Consider the following 21,340-nt stretch of genomic DNA (forward strand, 5'->3'; position numbering starts at 1 on the left):
TCAGTCAGGTTTTAGGGTTATGGTAAAGAATCAGAGGTGAGTAATAGCCATGATGTTCAGCTTGAAATCTGTCCTCCATATCTCTCCTGTGACATTAGGAACATCACAGGTGGTGGGAACAGCTGGATGTCAGGCAGACCTAGGGGCTTGTGCTCATGTTTCTCAAAGAATCTTGGCATTTGTGTATTTATTTACTAGATTTCTGTGATAATTTTCTCTGAGATGTGGGAAAATAGTGAGTGGAAGGGCTGAAGGGTGAAGTTTCAGGATATTCTGCGTATGTGCGGTCTCAGCCAGGTTGTGTTGCCTGTGGCAAGCCCTGGATGAGTGAAAGGAACGCAGCTCCACATAGCTATACTCCAAAGTGTGTTTATTTTTGTCAGATAAGGAAAAGCTGTTTGAAATGATCGCTGTGTTATTTTCCTCTCCTGCATTCTTTATAGAGTGGGGTATTGCTGTTTGTGTGTGTGTTTTTTTTTTTAAATAATTCAAAAGTAATCACCTTTGTTTCCAAGTAGGGGTCAGCATGACCATGTAGTTTAGAGAAATACTCGTTTTAATGTCACCTAATCTTAAAATATGTGGGTTTTCCCTCCCTTTGTGTTGATACAGTTTGAGAAAGACCAGAAGATGGTTGTCTTTTTCTCAAGTTGCGAGCTGGTGGAGTTCCACTACAGCCTCTTCCTGCAGACCCTGCTGAGCAGCTCAGGGGCCCCGGCATCAGGCCAGTTGCCATCTGCCTCCACGCGATTAAAATTCCTACGACTGCATGGCAACATGGAGCAGGAGGTGAGCACCGATCTCCCTGTGGAGTGACGTGGCCCCACGTGGACATGGGGACAAACCTGAGTCCAGCAAACCATTCTTTAGGCTCAGCAATGGCTACGACCCTTGCACGTTCCACTGGGCAAGTCAAGAATTAGACGAAAATGGGTGACCCACTGGAACTCGAGGGGATCACCCTGCAGGATTGACGTGGGCGAGGGCAGTCTATTGTTCCCATTCGCTTTTGCTCCAGGAGCTGTTCTCTTCCACCCGAGAGAGCTCACAGGCCCCGACTTGGCCTGAATCTACCTCAACCAGCTGTTAAGGCAACAGAGTACCACTAAGTAGCTGGCACCAGGGAAGGGTTTTGCCTTTTTAGTACCCAGTGTGTAATTAGGGCTTGATGTCTTCAAATTAAGAGCATTAATGGAGCTAAATTGTGGATCCCATATGGTACTGCTGAGCACGGCTGCTGTCATTGTCAACAAGACGCAGCGCTGCACTCTGAACACTTTTGGTTGGGAGAGGGTACTGTGAACCAAAGGGGCTTCGGGTTCCCAGTTCTTTCTCGGCAGAGTGAGATTTCTGTTCAGGAAGAAGAGTACAACATTTCCCCGATTTTCGGGACTTAGTTGTGTGAGTCGCATTCCTCTGCTCTTAACTGGGCTGTTTGTTAGGGAGTCGGGGTGGAGTGTGGGAGTGAGATTTGCTCGCTGGAATGGGGGAAGAAAGGACAAGTGAGACTCGGAAAGAGGAGCCATTTTGACCTAGAGGAGAGGTTACCAGGCAGCTTTGAAAATTAGAAAGCGGCCGGGCCCGGTGGCTCAAGCCTGTAATCCCAGCACTTTGGGAGGCCGAGGCGAGCGGATCGTGAGGTCAAGAGATCGAGACCATCCTGGTCAACATGGTGAAACCCTATCTCTACTAAATATACAAAAATTAGCTGGGCGTGGTGGCATGCGCCTGTAGTCCCAGCTACTCGGGAGGCTGAGGCAGGAGAATTGATTGAACCCGGGAGGCGGAGGTTGCAGTGAGCCGAGATTGTGCCACTGCACTCCAGCCTAGCACCTGGCAACAGAGTGAGACTCTGTCTCAAAACCAAAAAGAAAGAAAATAGAAAATGAGAACGAAAACTGGAAATCAGAATGAGATTTGACTTGAGCCAGCTTAAAAGATCGTAACACTTCTAGAGCTGAAAGGGACACTAGAGCTTTGACATCTTCCTAAATAAGTCCAGCCCCTCTTAGCTTTTGCTCTTTAATTTGAATAATGAAGTAAATGGAGGCCCAGAAAAGCAAACCTGCTCAAGGTCACTCAAGGACACAGGTTATTTGCCACATGTTTTTGCCTTCAGACCACTGATTGAATCAGACTTGTTGATTTTATTTTTTTAGTACCATTTATAGTTTTGTGTTTTGTTTTTGTTTTAAGCTTTGTTACTAATCCTGTGGTTCTGTTTTTACTAGAGGTGTTCCATAGCTTCGATCCAGGGGTGATATGGGGAGCTGGGTGTGGACTCAGAACGGTCTAGGGATTTGCTGTAATACATCACACAAGAGTCTGTAGCTTCATTATACAGAGTATAATGTTCGTCTCACATAGTAACGGGAATAGTCTAGCATGCTGTTTGTAGCTGTGCCCTGTGGGGCACACTGCTTGTGCTCTTGTCCTGCTGTCATTTACTGGCTGTGGAATCTCAGGTAACTATTTCACCTCTCTGTGACTCAGTTTCCATGTCTCTAAAATGGGGGTGATAATTGTACTTCCTTTAGGGTTGACTGAATTAATGCAGACAGAGCTCTCTGTACACAGCACACAGTAAGTGCTCAGTAAATGTTAGGCACCATTAGTACTATTGTTGTTCTCTGTCCTTCAGGAATAGTTCTTTTTTTATAGTTTAAAATCGTTATATTTTATTGATGCTGTTTATTAAGTATTTAGCCTTTGCAGTGGAAGACAGGAGGTATAGCATCCCTGTGTTTTATTTTGTAAGTATTGGGGTAAGTTTTTTATTCTAGACTAAGCTGAAACAATCCCACTTACATCTTCCTGGCCACTATCCTACGTGGCCTTGGAATGGTCTCCTTTGTTGATTGGCATGGTTCTGCATAAGTTGATGAGCATTGGATAGAAGTTACTGTGTGCGTGGTAGGCATAATGAAAGTCCAAGAGTTTGTTAGGCTTTTTTTCTTACCCCAAATCTGAATACATCATATCTGGTCTTCAAGGTGTTTCATAAGCTTTTATGACGTTTTTTGATTTTTTCTGATTTTGATTCTACAATGTAGCCATTAAAAATGATCCTTATAAAGACCATGCAGCAAACTGAATGAATGTATCTGTCCTTTTGAGGGTCTGAGCGCTGACACTGCAACACAACTCCCTGCGTTCAATATCATTCCGGCCCTTTACCATGGGTGCATGTCCTTTGGGCAAGTTCCTTAACCCATCTGTGCCTCAGTTTTTTTCTTCTGGAAAGTGGGAGTGATGATAGTACCTACACATAGGGATGTTGTGAGGATTAGAGAAGTTCAGATGTGTAAGGTGCTTACGCCAAGGTCCGGTACATGGTGAGCACTTGATGAATGATTGTTGTTTTATGTCTTTATCTGGTTTACTAAGTGAGGTGTGCCCGGGGCTTCCAGCCATGGACAAAATCTATGCACATGAAAGACCAGAAAGACATGCCGCAGTACAGAGTGACTGTGCCAAAGCAGCAGAGACTTTACCTTTTTCCAGATTTTGAGTAGCTTGGTTCTCTTTCTTTGTATTTGTTGCCGACGGGTAAATGTAACCAACTCTCCAGTACGCAGAGGTGTCACGACTGAATGCGTGATTGCAGGCTCTTACTGAAAGCATTCTAGGATGCTCACCTTTTGGTTCATTAAGTGTGTTTCTAGGAATTTAACCTAAGGGAGTACTTAAGAATGTACACAGTGACTTATTTACAGAGATGTTTATCACAGCATTGATTGCAACATTAAAATATCAGCAGGGCGTGGTGGCTCACGCCCGTAATCCTAACACTTTGGCAGGCTGACGCTGGTGAGTTGCTTGAGGTCAGGAGTTTGAGACCAACCTGGGCAACGTGGCAAAACCTCATCTCTACAGAAAATACAAAAATTAGCCAGGCATAGTGGTGCATGCCTATAGTCCCCGTTACTCAGGAGGCCAAAGTGGGAGGATCACTTGAGCCTGGGAGGTGGAGGTTACAGTGAGCTGAGATTGTACAGTGAGCCTGGGTGACAAAGTGAGACCCTGTCACAAAAAAAAAAAAATAAAAAAAATAAAAAATCAGAGACAACGTTAATTGCCAGTAATACAACGTTGGTCACATAAATAATGGTACATCCATTTAGCTGAATACTATTTTACCATGAGAGATGATGTGATCTTTGGATACTTGCTGGCGTGAAGAGATGTTCATACTCTGTTGGTATATAAGAGCATGTTGACAATATAAGTAGTAGGTGACCATTTTTTTGGAAAGCTGAATATTTAGTTATATTATGCACAAAAGGGGTCTTGGGAAACAGCAACGTGTCCCTAGTGGTAGTGGTGGTTTGCGTTGAGTGATATTTTATTTTCTTCCTTTAACATAAATATAAGTTTTTCTACAGTTAAAATACATAGTTTTATAAATATCTAATCTTTTAAAAAATTGCCTGTAGAGAAGGTTGGTTATTCTTGATTTCTTCCGAGCACTTGTAGGAGAAAGTTTAGAATAAATTGCACACAGGTTTGGAACCTTCCGTGTAGTAACTTGTGCCCTCCTGTTCTTGTATTTGGCCATTCCTGGAGAGTGTGCCTACCCTGGTACTGTCTCCCAGAAATGTGCACCCTCAAAGTTCATCCTTGTAGCGTCGAGTCTGGTCCTGTAAGTACAGGGTCATCTTAGAAAATATAAAGAATCCGCTTCTTCCTCTTGCCTGGCAAACATCTCTGTGCCTGAAAACAGCTCTAGCAGTAGGAGATGGGGAGAGCTAGGGAGATCTAAGCCTACCTTCCTGGAGTTTGTCTCTGAGTTGTAAGTCCCTATTTTTCCTCGTTTTTGTAGGAAAGAACAGCAGTGTTTCAGGAATTTTCACATTCCAGAAGAGGCGTCCTTCTTTGCACGGTACGTATCATCCTGTCTTCCATGCGAAGGCAGATACATTTCTGTATTGGCTGTGTACTTTTTTTGTCTCCTGTTTGTCCTGTGGTCAGCCCTACAGGGCCCAGGAACGCTAGGGGCCCCATGGTGGGGCTGGCCTCTTTGCACTTCTTTCTTGTCACCTGACAGAGCCACAGATAGCCAGCCACCACTGTGCAGAAGACTTGGCAATTTGCTCACTAATAGTGGCAGCTGTTGGTCTGAATATGTGTGAATCTTGGAGATTTCTAGCTACCAAAAACTTGTAAATTACAGCTATCGGGAGTAATTAGAGCTGAGAAAGTCTTTCCACAACAAAATGATTCTGCTTGCCTCTGCTCACCTTTTCTTAAAGGAAAACCGGTGCATTTGGGCCGATTTTATTTGCTGTTGTCTCAGACTATCATTGGCCCTGTGATTTCAGGGCCAGCTTCCTCAGCCTCAGGGTTTGCAGTCTTGGGTAGCTGCCTTCTCTAGCACAGCACTGACCTTTTTAACTCACACCTCTTGTGCTCTTTTGAGATTAAAAACTCACACCTTCACTGTTCCCCCGCTCTGGGGATTCACTTTACTGTAGTTGTTGCTATCTCCAAAGATTAAAATGCCCTCTCTGTGCCATCTTGGATGATGTAACTTAATCTCCAATGGGTTATTGGAGAAGTCCCTGTATATACAGTAATGAATTGTGCTATAAATGTAGTAAATCCAGTGAACAAGTGCTGGGTAGAAAGAAAGATACTAAGCTAATGCCCATCTGGGCCACATTTGATGCAGTTACTTTTTAAGGAACTTGTATTCCATATTCAGTATTAAAGGCCATGGAGACTTTTCTATCTAAGTGTAGAGTTTCCGTATGAGTGCAGCATGGTTTCTTGTGTACTCTTCTGCAAGAGGGCTTGTTGGTAACCTGCTTATCACAGTGTCGGTTCTCATGTGTGTGAGGCAAACAGTGGCTCTGCTGACACTCATTCAGATCTGAGAGCTGTAACCATGGAACACTTGCCTCCTAAGGAGATCTGTGTCTGACCAAGCCTTTCCCTTTATGAGGCCCATCCATGAGTCAGATGCTTGAGCTTGTTCTAAAGCCATCTTCATGCATGGTCTGTACTGAAGATTAATTCCAAATAATCTAATAAAGAAATTTGATGGGCCAGGTGCAGTGGCTCATGCCTACAGTCCCACCGCTTTGGGAGGCCAAGGTGGGAGGATCACTTGAGCCCAGGAGTTCACGACCAGCCTGAGTAACAATATAGCAAGACCCTGTCTCTACAAAAAAATTAAAGAATAAAAATTAGCCAGGCATGGTGGCATGTGCCTGTAGTTCCAGCTACTCAGGATGCTGAGACGGGAGGATCCCTGGAGCCCAGAAGGCCGAGCTACAGTGAGCTGTGATTGCACCACTGCTTTCCAGCCTGAGCAACAGAGACCTTGTCTTAAGAGAAAAAAGCAGGAAAAATAAATTTGTCAAAAATCCTCATTATATCTAACAATACTTTGTGGCAACGGATCCCTCTTTATCTCTTTTCATCCTCCTCCCCCTTGCTGCTTACCCTTCAGCAAAACAGCCCTCTCTTTTAGACCCTGAATGTATCTTTTGGCTTTGGGGCCTTCATTCGGGCTAGTTCCTCTGCCTGGAACACTATCACGATTTTCACTAAACCACCCTTAGGTCTCTGCTTACATTTTATGTCTTAAGAGAAATGAAACCCAGGAGTCCCTGTTCCTCCCCATGAGGCCGTCCCAGTGCACCCTGCATTTCTTCACCGTAGTGCTCATCCCACCTGGCCTAGGTGCCTTCCCAGCTGATCGTCAGCGCCGTGAAGACAAGGACAGATTTGTTTGCATTTCTATCCCGGTGTCTAGCATAGAACAGGCAGGCAAACGCAGTAGGCACTTGGCATTTTTGCTGGTCAAATTGGAGGCGATAGATGGGGCCCAAGAAACTCGATGTTGAGAGCTACCAGTGTGTGTCTTTTTTAAGACAGAGAGGTAGAGATTAATAGACTTACTTACTGGGAATAAGTTTTTCATTTGTCTGGTGTCATCTGAGAAGTGAATGTTCTAGACCGTCAGTATTGAAATAGAAAGCAGTAAGGAGCCTTGTGGTAGAGTTTGGGTTATGATAGGAAAAGATTATTTTATCTTTGACCCATAAGATGCTGGATTTATCCCTCGGAAATTGTTGAGTCTCCTAGTAGGCGAACACTTTACAGACACGGGGAGCTCTAAGCCCCAAAGAAAACTCCAGGTATCTGAAGTTCAGTTGCTTGTATTTTTAGTAGCTCTTCATGGGAAAAGATGATTCTTTCTCAGATATTTCAGACAATTCTCAGTGAGATCAAAGCGTACGATCACTTTCCTTGTTCTGTCTGGCTGATGATACCTACAGGCACGTGGTATCAGCTAGACAAAGAACGCCATTGTCTTGGCAAAGCACAGTACCCCCCCAACCCTCTGCACCCTGCCAGTGCCAGGTGCCACATGTAATGAAAACTCTCCCTTGCCCACAGCCTGATTTCTCTAAAGCCCTTGGTCTTTGTTCATTTTCTAGTACAGGCCACGCTAGCATGCTGATCTTCTGTGGACTCTCTTTGCTCTGTAGTAAAGATGACTGGAGAAGAGGCGGGTGGGGCTCGTTTCTCTCAGTAGCTGGGCCAGAACAGGAGGGCAGGTTCCCAGTCATGGGAAGTTCTTCGCTTCCTCTCGGTGTTTCTGCCCCTTCTGCCATGCTTGTTTGCTCTAGCTGACGCTTCTGGCATCTGAGAGCTGCGGGGCGCGTGGGACACACACGCTGTGATAGATCATGCCTGGGTTGGGGGAGATGCTGCCACTCTGCGTCCTTTTAAGCAGCCTGTTGCTTGCCAGGCTATCTGAACGCTCTCCAGGAGCCTCCTTGGTGTTAATGAGGAACGAGGGCCACTTCAGGATGAGACAGATGGAGAACTGGCTTCTTTTGATAAAGAGGAATCGTGTTGTTAATCGTTACGTGGGGATTTTCCCCCGTTTGTACTAATGCCTTTTGCCATTTTCATTTATCATCCCGAGATCCTTTTAACAAGGCCAGAATGAATGTCCTTATGAAAATTTGGAAATAGCAGTGTGCTCACACAGAAGTTCACAGTTACACTATTTCCTTTACTGTGAAAAAGTCCCCCACCCCACTTTCCTTCCTGTTAGAAACAGTGAAGGTGCATGTGTGTGATTTATTTCATTTTAATTATAAACATCTTAGAAGCAGGGAGCTTTTTAATTTCATGCAGCTCTCAAGCCCTGATAACATGGCTTTGTGTACTGTGGCTGTTCGGCACAGGTGTGACTGTGGTAAGATGGAGCCTAGGCACAGGGTAGTTGGGGCAAAAGAGATGAGTTTGTGAAAGACAAGGAGTCCCCACACATTCACAGTGTACTTTTCGTGTCTTCTGGAAAACTAGATCTAAGAAAAAGCCAAGTTAAGTAGGGAGTCGGAATGAGCAGGAAGGAGTCATTGGAAGTTCAAAGCCCACTTTCCCAAGTGGAATCAAGCAACCAAAGGGATCAGATACCAGACACTGGGTTATTTGCAAAATGTTATTCCCTCCTGCCTTTATCGAGAAGAACTCACCCTAAGCCAGAGGAAAGGAATCTGGTTTTTAATACCATCATAATGTTGATGAGCTGATAAATTACCACTGAATGACTGGAAAATGGAGTTTCCAAACCACCTGATTTTAAGGCTGACACTAGGCTTTCTGTTGGTCTGGGTGGCTTTCCTTGGTTGTCCCTGGATAGAGCACAGTCACCTTTTCCCCAGAAATGAAAGACACTTCCAGATCCCCTGGGCGCCGCCTGTCCCTCGGCATCCTCCTCGGCCGTCCGGCACTTGCTTTTCTTTTTCGGAAGATGCACCTAAATCACCTGTGCTGCTTCCCTCCACCTTTGCAGTTTTTATTTCTTTTCTGCTTGAAGCGTACTGTTCTGTCTGTGCAGTTCTTAATTTCCTCTCCTCCTGGGAAATTTCCACCGTGCCAGGAGGCTAGGAGACAAAGGAGATAAGTCTGTGAGAGTCACAGAATGTCAGTTCTGTGCCCCAAATAAATGTGGACTTCCATGCTTTCCTCTTGGGTATGCTTTTTAGGTAAACTTTATCTCTTTCATTTTGTTTTGTTTGTGTTAATGGAAAGATCATTTGGAGATTGTTTGCTGTTTACTCAGTTACGCTAACTCATGTTGCCAGTTTTTTGGCGGCTCCAGCCAAGATCTCTCGCCTCTGACAGCTTCTGCACTCTCTCCTTCCTCCTCTGATTACGCAGCCCAATCTGTCACCCGGACAACGGGGGCCTGGACCCTGCTGATGGCTTTCCACACACGGCAATAATGACTTTTGGCAGGCCGGGAAGGCGTCAGAGGCGAGTGTGCTGCGTCCCTTCTCAGAGAGACGGCAGGCCCCCTCTCCCTGTTAGTAAAAGCACTTTGTGAGGTTCTTGGGTAAATAAATGAGTCATTTTAATCCAACTGACAGGCTGGCACCTGAGCAAGCTGCCTTCCATCTGTACTCCTAGGTCTCATGGAGGCAGCCAATTGTCAAGCCCAGGGCCTTCAAGGCCTCACCGTTGAGTGTCTTTCAGAACTGACTTTAGCAATTCTTTTGCCCTGATTAGTTTAAAGAAATAAAATGGGACTACATCTAGGTTCAAAGAGGAGACAGAACAGAATCCTCTGCTGAGTCTTGGGCAGGTCACGATCTCCTGTTGATCCGATGCAGCTGGCTGACTGTGCTCCAGGGAGATGGAGCCTCTGCTGCTTCCCAGGGTCCTCTCCCAGGGTGGGGCGGGGGCAGAGAATGAGATATGATGGAGGAGGAGAGTACAGAGACATTGAAATCACTTCTCCGCCTGATTGCCATCATGCCAGTTCTTACTTCACCAGGATCCGTGACATTTATAAAACCTCAGAATACTGAGATTTATAATTCTCCAGATATTTCTCACATGCATGGTCTCATCTGATCTTCACAACAACCTCATGATGTACATAGCATGGTTCTGCCAGCCATTTTATAGGCGGGGCAGCCGAGGTGCGGCTTGCTGAACGGACTCAGGCGGACTGGACAGCCCCGAAGTGGTACTGGAGCAAGCAGTCCGGTTCTCTCCTCCTAGACCAGGACTTGCCTTTCTTTCTCCTTATTCACTGTGGTAGCCTAAAGAAATGGCTGAGTTAAATCTGGGGGAGAGGAAACAAGGAATATTGGGCAGTGCTTGGCTCTTCAGTGAGGTTCCCCCAACACGTGCATTAGTGGGAGACCAGAAGATTGTGTCTTAGCCTGTTGTCCAGAGCTAGGTCAGCCAGGAAGGAAATAGAACCTTGAAGACACAGTGACAGGCTGCCGGCACCCGCCAGCGCTCACTGCTGCAATGTGTGGACTCAACAGTGAGTTGCATGAACGTCGCACGTTATTGTAGAGTCTTTAGAGTCTTCGTGTTTCCTGGTTGAATTTACTAAGCCATTGAGCATTACATTTTTTACAAGGCATGTCTGTGAAGCTCAAGCAGCCTGCTGTCTACATGTATCTCCCACTGCAGTGCACTTAAAGAAAATAAATCATTTCTTAACAAGAGCTTTGCAGATGTAAGAACTCATCAGTGTTTCTAAAAACATGAAGTGTGGTTGGTGTAGAAAGCGACTCCCGCTCCCCTTTAGATAGAGAACATCCTGAATTGTGTTCTCAAAGGCATCAGCTCTGCAGCATCAGCCTTCAGCTTCCAGAGCCTGTGGGAGCTGTCTGAAAACACTTTGTGGGTGGTTGACACACTTTTAGTACATTTAACTTCTGCTTACACACTTATAAATGCAGCCTAGCCAGCATTCACAGGAAACCCACAAATCTCAGGTACAAGTGAAGGCAGACAAACCCTGAGGTACCCTCAGTGGTCCTTCTGGGGAGCGATGGTGGGGCAGTGTCTCTCTCAAGTCCTGCCTCTGACCCTGGGGGATGCAGGAGTGTGTTTCTCTTTCTTTTTCTTTTTCTGAAACAGAGTTTTGTTCTTGTTGCCCAGCCTAGAGTGCAACGGTGCAATCTCAGCTCCTTGCACCCTCAGCCTCCCGGGTTCAGGTGATTTCTCCGGCCTCAGCCTCCCAAGTACCTGGGACTACAGGAATGTACTACCACTCCTGGCTAATTTTGTATTTTTAGTAGAGATGGGGTTTCACCATGTTTGTCAGGCTGGTCTTGAACTCCTGACCTCAGGTGATCCACCCGCCTCCCAAAGTGCTAGGATTACAAGTATGAGCCACTCTGCCTGCCTGGGTGGGAGTGTGTTTCTTATAGAAACTTCATATAGTATTACTGTTTTTCAAAAAAGCTATGTACATATGAATCCTTCGTGGTACTTAAAGGAAAAGTGGGGGGGTGGGGGGTGGGCTGTTTTTACAGAAGTATCCCAGAGCTGCAGAATGGAAGGAAGGAACGGTAACAGTACAGGCAAGGGCCAGCAATAATGCCAAAAGCCTTGGGTGAAAGGTTTTAGGAAACAGGACCATGTTATTCACTTGGTCTCAAGGTGCCACTCCCCAGTTACTTACTCATTACAAAGGAGAAAGTCACCTTCACAACAGAGGGACCCATGTAGGACAGACTTACCCAAAGTGTTTCCCTGAGCTTGTTGCTGCCAGAATTCCTAGCCTGAACCTTACCATGAGGAAGCAGTTAGACAAATCCAGTTGTCCAATGTCCTCAGGAGCATTTTGTTGTTCTTAAAAAATGACAGACATCAGTAACTAAATAAGTCAATCAAAGGCAGGCGTATGGTTCCAAATTAAGGAAATCTACAGAGACATAATGGAGTGTGCAGTGTGCCATCTGATCCTAGTTTAAGAAAGAAAAACAACTAAAAGGCCTCCGTGTGGTGGCTCATGCCTGTAATCCCAACGCTTTGAGAGGCCGGGGTGCAAGGATCACTTCAGCCAAGGCAAAAAGAATCTAGATTAACTGGGTTTAATGGAGCTTGCCTGTAGTCCCAGCTTCTCAGGAGTGGAAGGCCAGAGGATCGCTAGAACCCAGGAGATTGAGGCTGCAGTGAGCAGTGATTGTGCCACTGTACTCCAGCCTGGGCAACAGAATGAGACCCCATCTTTGAAAAAAAGGCCTCTTAGGTATCGTTGGAGAAATTTGAATATGGACTGTCTATTAGAAAATGTTATTCAGTGTTAAATTTCTTAGGTGTAATAATGGTGGTGTGGTTCTGTAGATCAATGTATTTAGGGTTACAGTGTCATGGTGTGTGCAACCTACTTTCAGATGGTTCAGAAAAATGCGCTTGCATATGTGTATGTGTGCGTGCACGTGTGTAGATAGAACGCAGATGGGCCAGAGACTGGCGATGGTGGACTCTAGATGGAGAAGTTACCATCTGTATCTCCTTCATCTAAATTGTTCTAGTCCCTTAACTTTTCTATAGATTTAAATTTTTATAAATAAAAATGGTAGGGTAAATGATGAGAACGGATTGTTAAAAACCAAAGCAAGTAACACAGGAAAACACAAAGAGAAAAGTAAAAATCCCCCTGGATCCTCTGTCCAGACCTGACCACAGTGGGTGGTTTTGTGAGCCTCTGTCAAGGTGTTGGCTCTCCATCTGCCTGCTTAATGTTTTTTTGGTGGTGTTACTCCTTCTCTCTTTTTCTTTAAATTTTTTTTTTATTAAAACCAGGTCTTGTAGAATGCCCTACACTCAGGATTGGGCTAATTGTGTCCTCATGGTGTTCAGCATGCATGTCTCCCCTACTTCCTATACACTAGTGGTTGGATCTAGATACTTGCTTAGATTTAGGTTCTAGGTTTCAGGTTTGGTTTTGTTTGGCAAGAATATGTCATAAGTGGCCGGGCGCGGTGGCTCAAGCCTGTAATCCCAGCACTTTGGGAGGCCGAGGCGGGCGGATCACGAGGTCGAGAGATCGAGACCATCCTGGTCAACAAGGTGAAACCCCGTCTCTACTAAAAATACAAAAAATTAGCTGGGCATGGTGGCGCGTGCCTGTAATCCCAGCTACTCAGGAGGCTGAGGCAGGAGAATTGCCTGAACCCAGGAGGCAGAGGTTGCGGTGAGCCGAGATCGCGCCATTGCACTCCAGCCTGGGTAACAAGAGCGAAACTCCGTCTCAAAAAAAAAAAAAAAAAAAAAAAAAAAAGAATATGTCATAAGTGATACTCTGTATTTCCTATGGTGATAGCAGTTTAAGTTTTAAAATTATGCCAAGACACTTCCAGTGTCTGAGTCAAAAGTATCAAGGTTCATTAAAGAAAGTCTGGCTTCCATCTTTCTCCTGTCCTTCCTCTGCTCTTCCTCCCCTGGAGGTAACTGTTTTCTTGAGCTTTGGGGTTCTTCCCACTATTATTTCTTACTGAAATATGAGCACATATGTTTGGTGGATTTCTAGAAGTGATACTGTTCTGGGTCAAGAGCAAATGCACATGTAATTTTGCTGGATATAGGGATTCCCACCAGCAGCATATGAGGGACATAGGATTATTTTTGGTGATGGAATGTGGTATAACATAATATGACCTTGAAAAAGCAAAGCAGACCTGGATTTGAGGATTATTTCTACTTCCCAGCTGCGTGTCCGAGAACACAGTACTTAATCTTTCTCAACTATGGTTTTCTCATCTGTCAAATGGGGGTAATAGTTGTTTTGAGGATTAGTCAGATAATGCAGGTGAAATTCTCAGTGCAGTGCGTGTTGGGTAGTGTTTAGTAAATGTTGACTGGGACGCTTGTTGTGACTGTTATTCTTGAAGAATGAATGCTGAGTGCTAAAGTATGCTAAAGACGGGAATTCCTGCTTTCTAGTCTGCTAGAATAGTGAGAGAACAGGGAATTTTTGCTCTTTAGGTGGTGACCAGTCGAAAAGATAAATAAAATTAAAAATCAATCTTCATTGCTTTTAGTTTTTCATCTATCTAGGTACATCTTTGAAGTGATTAATGGGTTTGGCCTGTATTCTAATCCAGCTATCAGAAGAGACGGGATTACTAGATCCTTGCTGCTTTCTGAGGCCAGAAAGCAGAATCCTCAGTAAACACTTTGCACTTCTCCCCCGCAGTGAATGCCTTGAGGGGAGATGTTCCAGAACACACCTCAAGGCCAGCTTGTTAGGAGTTGCTCATAATTGTGGGTTAGGGATGATAATCCATGAATGTGTTCATCATCGAGTGGTTTTTCAGGTAAAATGTAAATCAATAAAACATGCTAGAAGTGTTCAGAATTCTTTACATAACACAACTAATAATTACTGCTTAAGCTCCTAGTCTAACCTGTCGATTCTTTTAGCAAAGGGTGTTGTGACTCTTACCAATGGGTTCTGTAGAATTTGCCCCTAAATCAGAATTTTTAACCACAAGAGGACTGCAGTGGGTCCCTGAGCCCCTTAAAGTTGTATGCAGGAGTGTGTGTGTGTGTGTGTGTGTGTGTACGTGCATACCAGACATACACATGTATTCGTGAATGTGCGTGCACTGTTGGGGGGTGAACTCTCAGAGTTTGTGTTAGATTATCAAACATATCCAGGACCCCAGATAGGTTCAGAAACTCAGTGTTAAACCATATTCTTTTCTCTTTTAAAGGATGTTGCAGCTCGGGGCTTAGATCTCCCTCAAGTCACGTGGATTGTTCAGGTAATTTTTCAGCTGTTAAGGTGGAAGCTTTAGGCAGGAATGTATGATCATAAGTAGATGCATTGGCTTTAAGTAGAATAATTATTATTATTCTCTCGGGTGTTGCCCTGGTAACCAGGCAGCAAACCAGCCTTATCTGTACAATTCCTCTGACATCTTTCCTTAACCCAGCCCACCTCACCACTGCAGCAAAACAGCCAGAATGTGCGTTCATGAGAGTGAGGTGGCGGGCTCTTCTGCTTCCAGACTAATTCATGTCACAAACCAAAATTTCAACAATCTGAAAATAACAGGAATTACCTCGGCCCCTGGGAGGCCTGATTGTGTCCAGAAGGAGATGGCTCAGCTGTCCTGAGAACCGTGTCCATGTACATTGACCTGCAGGGAGCAATTAAGTTCCTGACAGCATCTTTCACATACCTCTAGTCTTAGACACTTTGCCAGAGGGTACAGGTGTTAGCACTAGAGTCTAGTGGTTTTAGTTTTGTTTTTTCTTTTCATTAGACTGCAGAATGGTATTTTTAAGCCCTTCTGTGTGGGGCCTGGGGGACACGTGCCCTGTTGACGTGAGTCATGGTTTATTCACATTTTAGTGGGATTGCATGCCTGTCACTGGCCAGGAAATCTGATCTGTTCACTGCAGATGATCACTTTAGAACTGGAGATATTGTGTCTTCTTTCCTGCTGGCCACAGAGTGAATTGGAAGATAAGGCAATGATGATGTTTAATATATGGGAGGCCAGACATACAGAATTGATCATTTAGAGCTTATATTGTGAATATTGATTCATTTAATATGCCTAGCTTCCCATACATTATATTCACCTTGGCCCTCAGCTCTTTGATTTGTGTAGCATCAAAGGGGGGGAAAAAGGAAGAATGAGTGGATGGTCAGTTAGTTTTATGATGATGAAGTTATTGCCAAAGAAAACATAAAATGCTATGTGTAATCCATCGTAATGAGTGATAGAGTCTGCTCTTTTCTCTGAGTCGGCAGTGCTCTCCATGCAAGCAGAATCACGTCCCTACCTGCAGGGAACCTGCCCCTCACCTGCCCACATTCTGTAGAATGGCCTTCATTCTGGAGGACTGTGTGGGGCTGCGGCAGGCTGGTGGGGACCAGCTCCTGGTGGCCCGGCAGCAGAGATAAACTCTGCCCGCCGAGCGGGGAGCCCCTTCATCCACACCCTGCAGTGTCCTCTGGACACCTCACCCTGTGGCCTTGTCTACCAGGGAAGTAGGTCAAGGTCATGTGGTCATCCTGGAGAAATTTACCCTCACCTGCCTACATTTTCACCTCGTACAGTCACCGCGGTGAAAAGATGCAAATAAGAAAATGAAGAGACCTGTGGAGAAGTAAAATTAAAAAGGAGATATTGGGATGAGAAGACGTCTCGTTTATCGGAAACTTGGCCACTGTTCACATTTGTGTGTCAGAGCCTTGTTATTTCCAATGAAGCCAGGAGTTTCAGGGTTGAGTGACTTCTCCTTGTGATTGTGTTAGGGTAACCATAGCACCGTGATTTAATTTTTGGGATACCTGCAGGCAGGTGAGGGGTATTGCACTTCCAATTAATGGCAGTCCCTTGATCTATGAATGCCTTCATTTTTGTTACCCTTTTTAGTACAACGCTCCATCTTCACCTGCAGAATACATCCACCGGATTGGAAGAACCGCCCGGATTGGCTGCCATGGGAGCAGCCTGCTCATTTTGGCTCCTTCGGAGGCAGAATATGTCAACTCGTTGGCTTCTCACAAAATCAAGTGAGTCAGAAACCTGAATGGGGTTTCAGCTGATCTCACCTAATTAACTTTCTGTCACTTTTTACAGTGGATGGGCCTTGTAAGCTGACGAAGAACCATTAACCCTTGTGATCCCTAAATGAGTCCCAGAATAGCCAGTGGCAAAAACTAAAACCCTTAATATCCTCAGCACATGACAGTTTCCATTGCGTTGCCAGACTAAGTCATAGGGTCCGTTGTGCCTGGTTTCCTTTCAGAGGCTGTGTTTCATTTCTCCTGCTGCAAGATAAGTGTGCATCATATTCACAGCTTCTGAAAGACTTTTTATTCACAACTTTTATTTCTTACAATTAATGATTTGTATCTTCAAAGTTGATTTGTCTTTTTTAAAAAAATAATGCTTTCCACTCATCACATAATTTCCCTCCCCCAGGAAGATAAATCCGGGGGAAATGACTTTGAGGCAGTTGAAATCCACACCACACTCACCGCCAGGACGTTCAGCCGCCATCTCGTGTGTCACAGTTCAGCACCTAGTACCCCTGAGTAAAGCCCTGGGTTCCAGACCTGGCGGCTCTGCTGCCCACTCGCTTGCAGGAGCCATGTGTGGCTGTCCCCACCAGGCCCTGCCCCACCTCCCACCTGCAGAACTCAGCCTCTCATGCTAGTAAAGACTTTCCCAAACTCTTCCAAGGCTGTTAGTGTGAACACCTATGCTCTGGGGTTTATTCAGAAAACGTTCCATGTGTCCTGCAGTGTTGGGGGTGGCAGGAAACTACTCCTGGCCTGGGAGTCATGCCGGGGGGCCAAAATATAGTTGGGGCTTTCCTTTCTTCCATGTGTTCCTTATCTTAACACAATCTGTCAGTTGAAAAGAGTGGTTTTTATTTGCTAAGGAAGATGTGCATATCGTATCTTATTAGTGAGAGAAATCTCATATAGATCAGTCGGTCACTTTTCACCCAGCGCTGCTGAGTTCTGAGCTCCCTCAGCTGGAGGCTGGCTGGCCTTTCTTTGGGGCCCTTTCGGCATCGAAGCCAACACCCACCAGGCGGGTGTAGCAGAAACCCTGGGGAAGTTGAAATACAAGCCTCTGGCACAGCCGGTTTCCTTTTCTTCCCTGACCCTGTTCTCAGAGGCTGGGAGCCTGTCACAGTGCTGCCGGGGACTGCTTTCCTCTGTCATAGGAATTTGTGTACATGCAGAAAGCACTTTCAGAATTTGGTGTTGCGGCCCCGTAATAGTAGTCACCACACCTTAGCAGCATTATCAGTCACTCCATGCTTCTTTTCCTCTTCCTTCCATTCTAGAGCTACCAATTCCCATTCTCCTGTTCCTCCCTGGCCGCAGCTGTCTGGATGTTCCCCCATGCTCATTCACTGTGACATGACCTCTTCCTAAGAAAAATGAGTGACGGCAGTTAGAGTCCAGTGATAATTGTCGGAGGCCAGAGTTAACAGCAGAGGCGCCCCTCTTTGCTCTCTTCAGTTTTCTCTAAGAACACGTTCAAGTAGATTACTATGAAGGGCTCAAACGTAAAGCTAAAATTGAGAAGGGAAAACGGTGATTAGCAGAGGCACAAAGTATCAGGGAGTCAGTGTATTTTAAAGACATAACAAATCCTGTCATCTGCTATGATGATCTTGTCTGGAAAAAAATAGTGTGTCTGCGTTTGCATGACTCCCTTCATTTTAATCCCACATTAAAAAGGAGAGAGCTCGTGGTAATACAGTCGCTTTAGAAAGGAGGAAGTATAGGTCTTTTGGTGGAGACTCTGCAGGGTGGTGTAAGCACATTTACATGAGATGGGAAGGGTCCTTGCGTGAGTCTCATTTCCCTGGTGTCTGCCCTGAACACTCACTTTTGGGGCGCTTGGGCCAGAACCGCTGCCTGCCCATGGGCTTGCTGTAATCATCTTAAACAGACATCAGAATCCGGGTTATTATATTGCGGTCATGCATTGTTCTTCCCAATTTCTGTTTGAGGAAATGCTCTACATTGGATAGCTATATATTTATTTGAACTATTTATTTGACTTAATGCAAAAAAAAAAAAAGAAAGAAAGAAAAAAGTATTAACTGTTGCAAAGTGTGCATTGGGAAGCAGACTGGAACATTTTTAGAATCCAAAAGGTACACTCTGAAATACTTTTGGAGGAGGAGGAGGTGTGTGCATGTTTTGTGCCTGAGAATGTGAGAGCCAGGCAGCGGGGTGCTGTGAGGGCTGAGGCGCTACGGGGCAGGTTGAGAAGGCAGGCGGAGGCTCTCGGCAGCCAGGGCCAGCGCCACAAATGGCTGCCTGCCCTCCTAGACCAGCGCTGCGGTGCTCACCCTGGCAGTGGAATGGAGCAGACAGGGCAAGAGACAGGTTCCTGGGCCATTGCCCCCTCTGTCTAGATGCTCAGAACTTTGCTTCTGCATTCTTTAGACTTCTTTGTATTTGTCAACTTCTTAACTTTTTTCTGCCTCCCCTTGAAATGTGTTTCTAATGAAAATCATCATTGGTTTATTAAAATGTAAATGCTTCATCAAAACGTGTATTTCTTAGATCAGGCATAAGACAGTTCCCTGAATTTATTTATTTACCCATCTTGTTTCATACTAAGGTGGGGTGATTCAGATCTGTTGATGGACCCATAAATAATCATAGTAGGTTTGCTTTGTTCCTCAGAAGTAGCGATTTCTTAGGAAGAGGAAGAAGACCCTTTTAAACTGTAAATCATTCGAGTTCCCTCTCAGCTCTTGTTTGCTTGGGGTGTATGGTCCCCCACATCGCCATGTGGACACATGGCCCATGAGCCTCGCGCTGGCTGGAATATCAGCACGTGCACTTGAGAACATTGCCTTTCTGTGGCATATTTAGCTTTTTATATTCCTGACTGCAAATGGGATTATTCCTTTTTTTCTTTCTCTCTGCTTCAAGATTTGATTCCAAGGTCTGGTGTTTCTTTTACTTTTGTGTTTTTCCTCTTTTTTTTTTTTTAAAAAAAAAAAAGTGATGAATAGAAGCAAATCAGATAGAGAAAAAGATGGGACTGGGCTATGTTTTCACCTTCTTTCAGGGTTTCAGTCATAAATAAGAGGCAAGTTCAATATCCATGTATTCCTCTCTCCTGTGAAAAATAGATTTCCCGTGAAGTCCTGGGCACTCTCCTTCCGACTGCTGCCCTTTCAGAGCATGCGGCGCCTCCTCTGGTTGACTCTTGCTGCTGCAAAAAGCCTTCAGTCATCCATAGGGCTGTGAGTTGGCAGCAGAGAGAGGATGCTGAGGGGTGAGGGCTGGGGGTGTGCAGGGAGGAGATGACATATTTCAGGTAAATCGCTGTCAGAGACGTGACATTTTCATTCATAGCCGTGTCAGAGTAACCTTTGGGGGAAAGGGGGAGAATTGTCTTCTCCCACCTAAGAGGTTGCCATTCATGTTTTAATTTGCTGTTACATTTATAAAAAGAACTTACAACAAAATCATTTGTCTTTTTATGATCTGTTCCTCACCCCCCCCCCCCCCCGAACTCCTCCTCCTCTTTCCCTTTCTCCCTGGGAAACTCTTTTCAGCAATGCATGCACATTTCCTCCTTCATCTCTTGACATGCGAGTCTCTCTCTGCTTCCTACATTCAGATGCTGTGGACTTGCAGTCGATTGGATGAAGCGGAGGTTTTCCAGACTCCACCAGTAGGCAGCTCTGACTGTTGTGTTCTGGCTCCTTGTGGCCTCTGTTCCTGAGTGAAGCCCACGTTCTTGTTCCGTTGCTTGGCACACAGCTCTGGGTTCAGCAGAGATGCCTTGGTCTTCACCCCTCAGTAATTAAGAGACAAGGGTAGTGAAGCTCCTCCAGGGCAGAAGAAGACAGAGCAGTGCTGCTGTGGACCGGCTTTGTGCCCTCGTTACCCTCACGGGGTGTTTACCCCGCAGTGGAGGATGTTTGGCCACCCTTTTATTTCCTTTTTATTCCTCTTCAGTATAAACAGACTAAAATGCTTTCTGTTTCATCGTCATCTGCTCAAGCCAAGGGAGTTGATCAGTGAACGAGCACGCTTGTTTGGTATTCAAGATTTATCAAGAAATAATGACATAATCTCTATTAAGGAAATTCTAAATGTAGCCTATTTTAAATACATCAGGGAGGAAAGAAATTGTCAGGAATATCATCCTGTCCCTTTAATAACATAGAGGTCCCCTTCTCAATTCCTAAGGGTTTAGGAAAATATTTCCTTTCCCAGAAGGTGTCACTTCTACTTCATGTCTAATTAGCTCAAGAATAGGTCAGTTTTATGCAGCAAGGTCTTTGGGTGTTTTCGAAAGAGCAGAAAGTTTACCTTGCTATGCCCTTCCTTTTACAGCGTTTCTGAGATTAAGATGGAAGATATTTTGTGTGTTCTGACAAGAGATGATTGTTTTAAAGGGAAACGATGGGGAGCCCAGGTGAGTTTTATTATTTATTGTGTTTGCTGCTAACAGACGTGACTCACTTCTTGATTTGGGGTAGTAGAGACTTTGTGTGTGAGTTATTTCCTCTGTCAAGCAAAACATTTAAAAACCATGAACATTAGATGAGGCCAAATCTTGATTGTTTTTTTTTCTCATCTTTGCTTCTGGATGTGTTTGCTGCTCTTATCCAGTGAGTGGGCTACGGTCCATTCTGGAAGTCTGCCAGACAGCAGCAGGCTCCCCAGAAAGGAAGTCCAGGCCAGAATGAGTCTGGAGGCAGCGTCACATGCTCAGCCTCGGTGGTCCCTGTCCAGATTATCAGCAAGGACGGCTGCCTAGACCTGCCTATCCCAGACAGCATGGAAGAAATAAGGATCTCTGTGTCTCCTTTCAGACACACTTAGTTCATTCATTTTTTAATGTGTGTGTGCTATCCACAGAGGAAGAGTAAAGTTGAGATCATTAAGAAGAAAAATTTTTATTATCCGTGCAGTTCCATATGGAGATTCCGAGCGGGTGCAGACAGCCCTGGACAGCCTTTCCTCCTCCTCTATGGCTGCACCCTGACTAGACCATTATTCCCTCACCCCACCCCACCCCCTTACTCGGTATTCCGTGTG

At 45.1% G+C, this 21,340-nt stretch overlaps 1 protein-coding gene across 4 annotated transcripts in view; it reads left to right on the forward strand.

Moving 5' to 3' along the window:
- DDX31 (DEAD-box helicase 31) overlaps positions 1–21,340 on the forward strand; it is a 78,776-nt gene that overhangs the window by 26,532 nt on the left and 30,904 nt on the right. For 3 of the 4 annotated variants that reach the window (XM_003935913.4, XM_074394573.1, XM_074394574.1), the window contains exons 13-17: positions 613–789; positions 4,823–4,882; positions 14,496–14,546; positions 16,173–16,312; positions 20,633–20,714. In XM_003935913.4, coding sequence (XP_003935962.2) covers positions 613–789; positions 4,823–4,882; positions 14,496–14,546; positions 16,173–16,312; positions 20,633–20,714 — 510 coding nt within the window. The remainder of the gene's footprint in view (positions 1–612; positions 790–4,822; positions 4,883–14,495; positions 14,547–16,172; positions 16,313–20,632; positions 20,715–21,340) is intronic. The other variant, XM_074394575.1, reaches the window with a different exon arrangement.

The sequence above is a fragment of the Saimiri boliviensis genome, chromosome 2, assembly GCF_048565385.1.
Source record: "Saimiri boliviensis isolate mSaiBol1 chromosome 2, mSaiBol1.pri, whole genome shotgun sequence".
NCBI lineage: Eukaryota > Metazoa > Chordata > Mammalia > Primates > Cebidae > Saimiri > Saimiri boliviensis.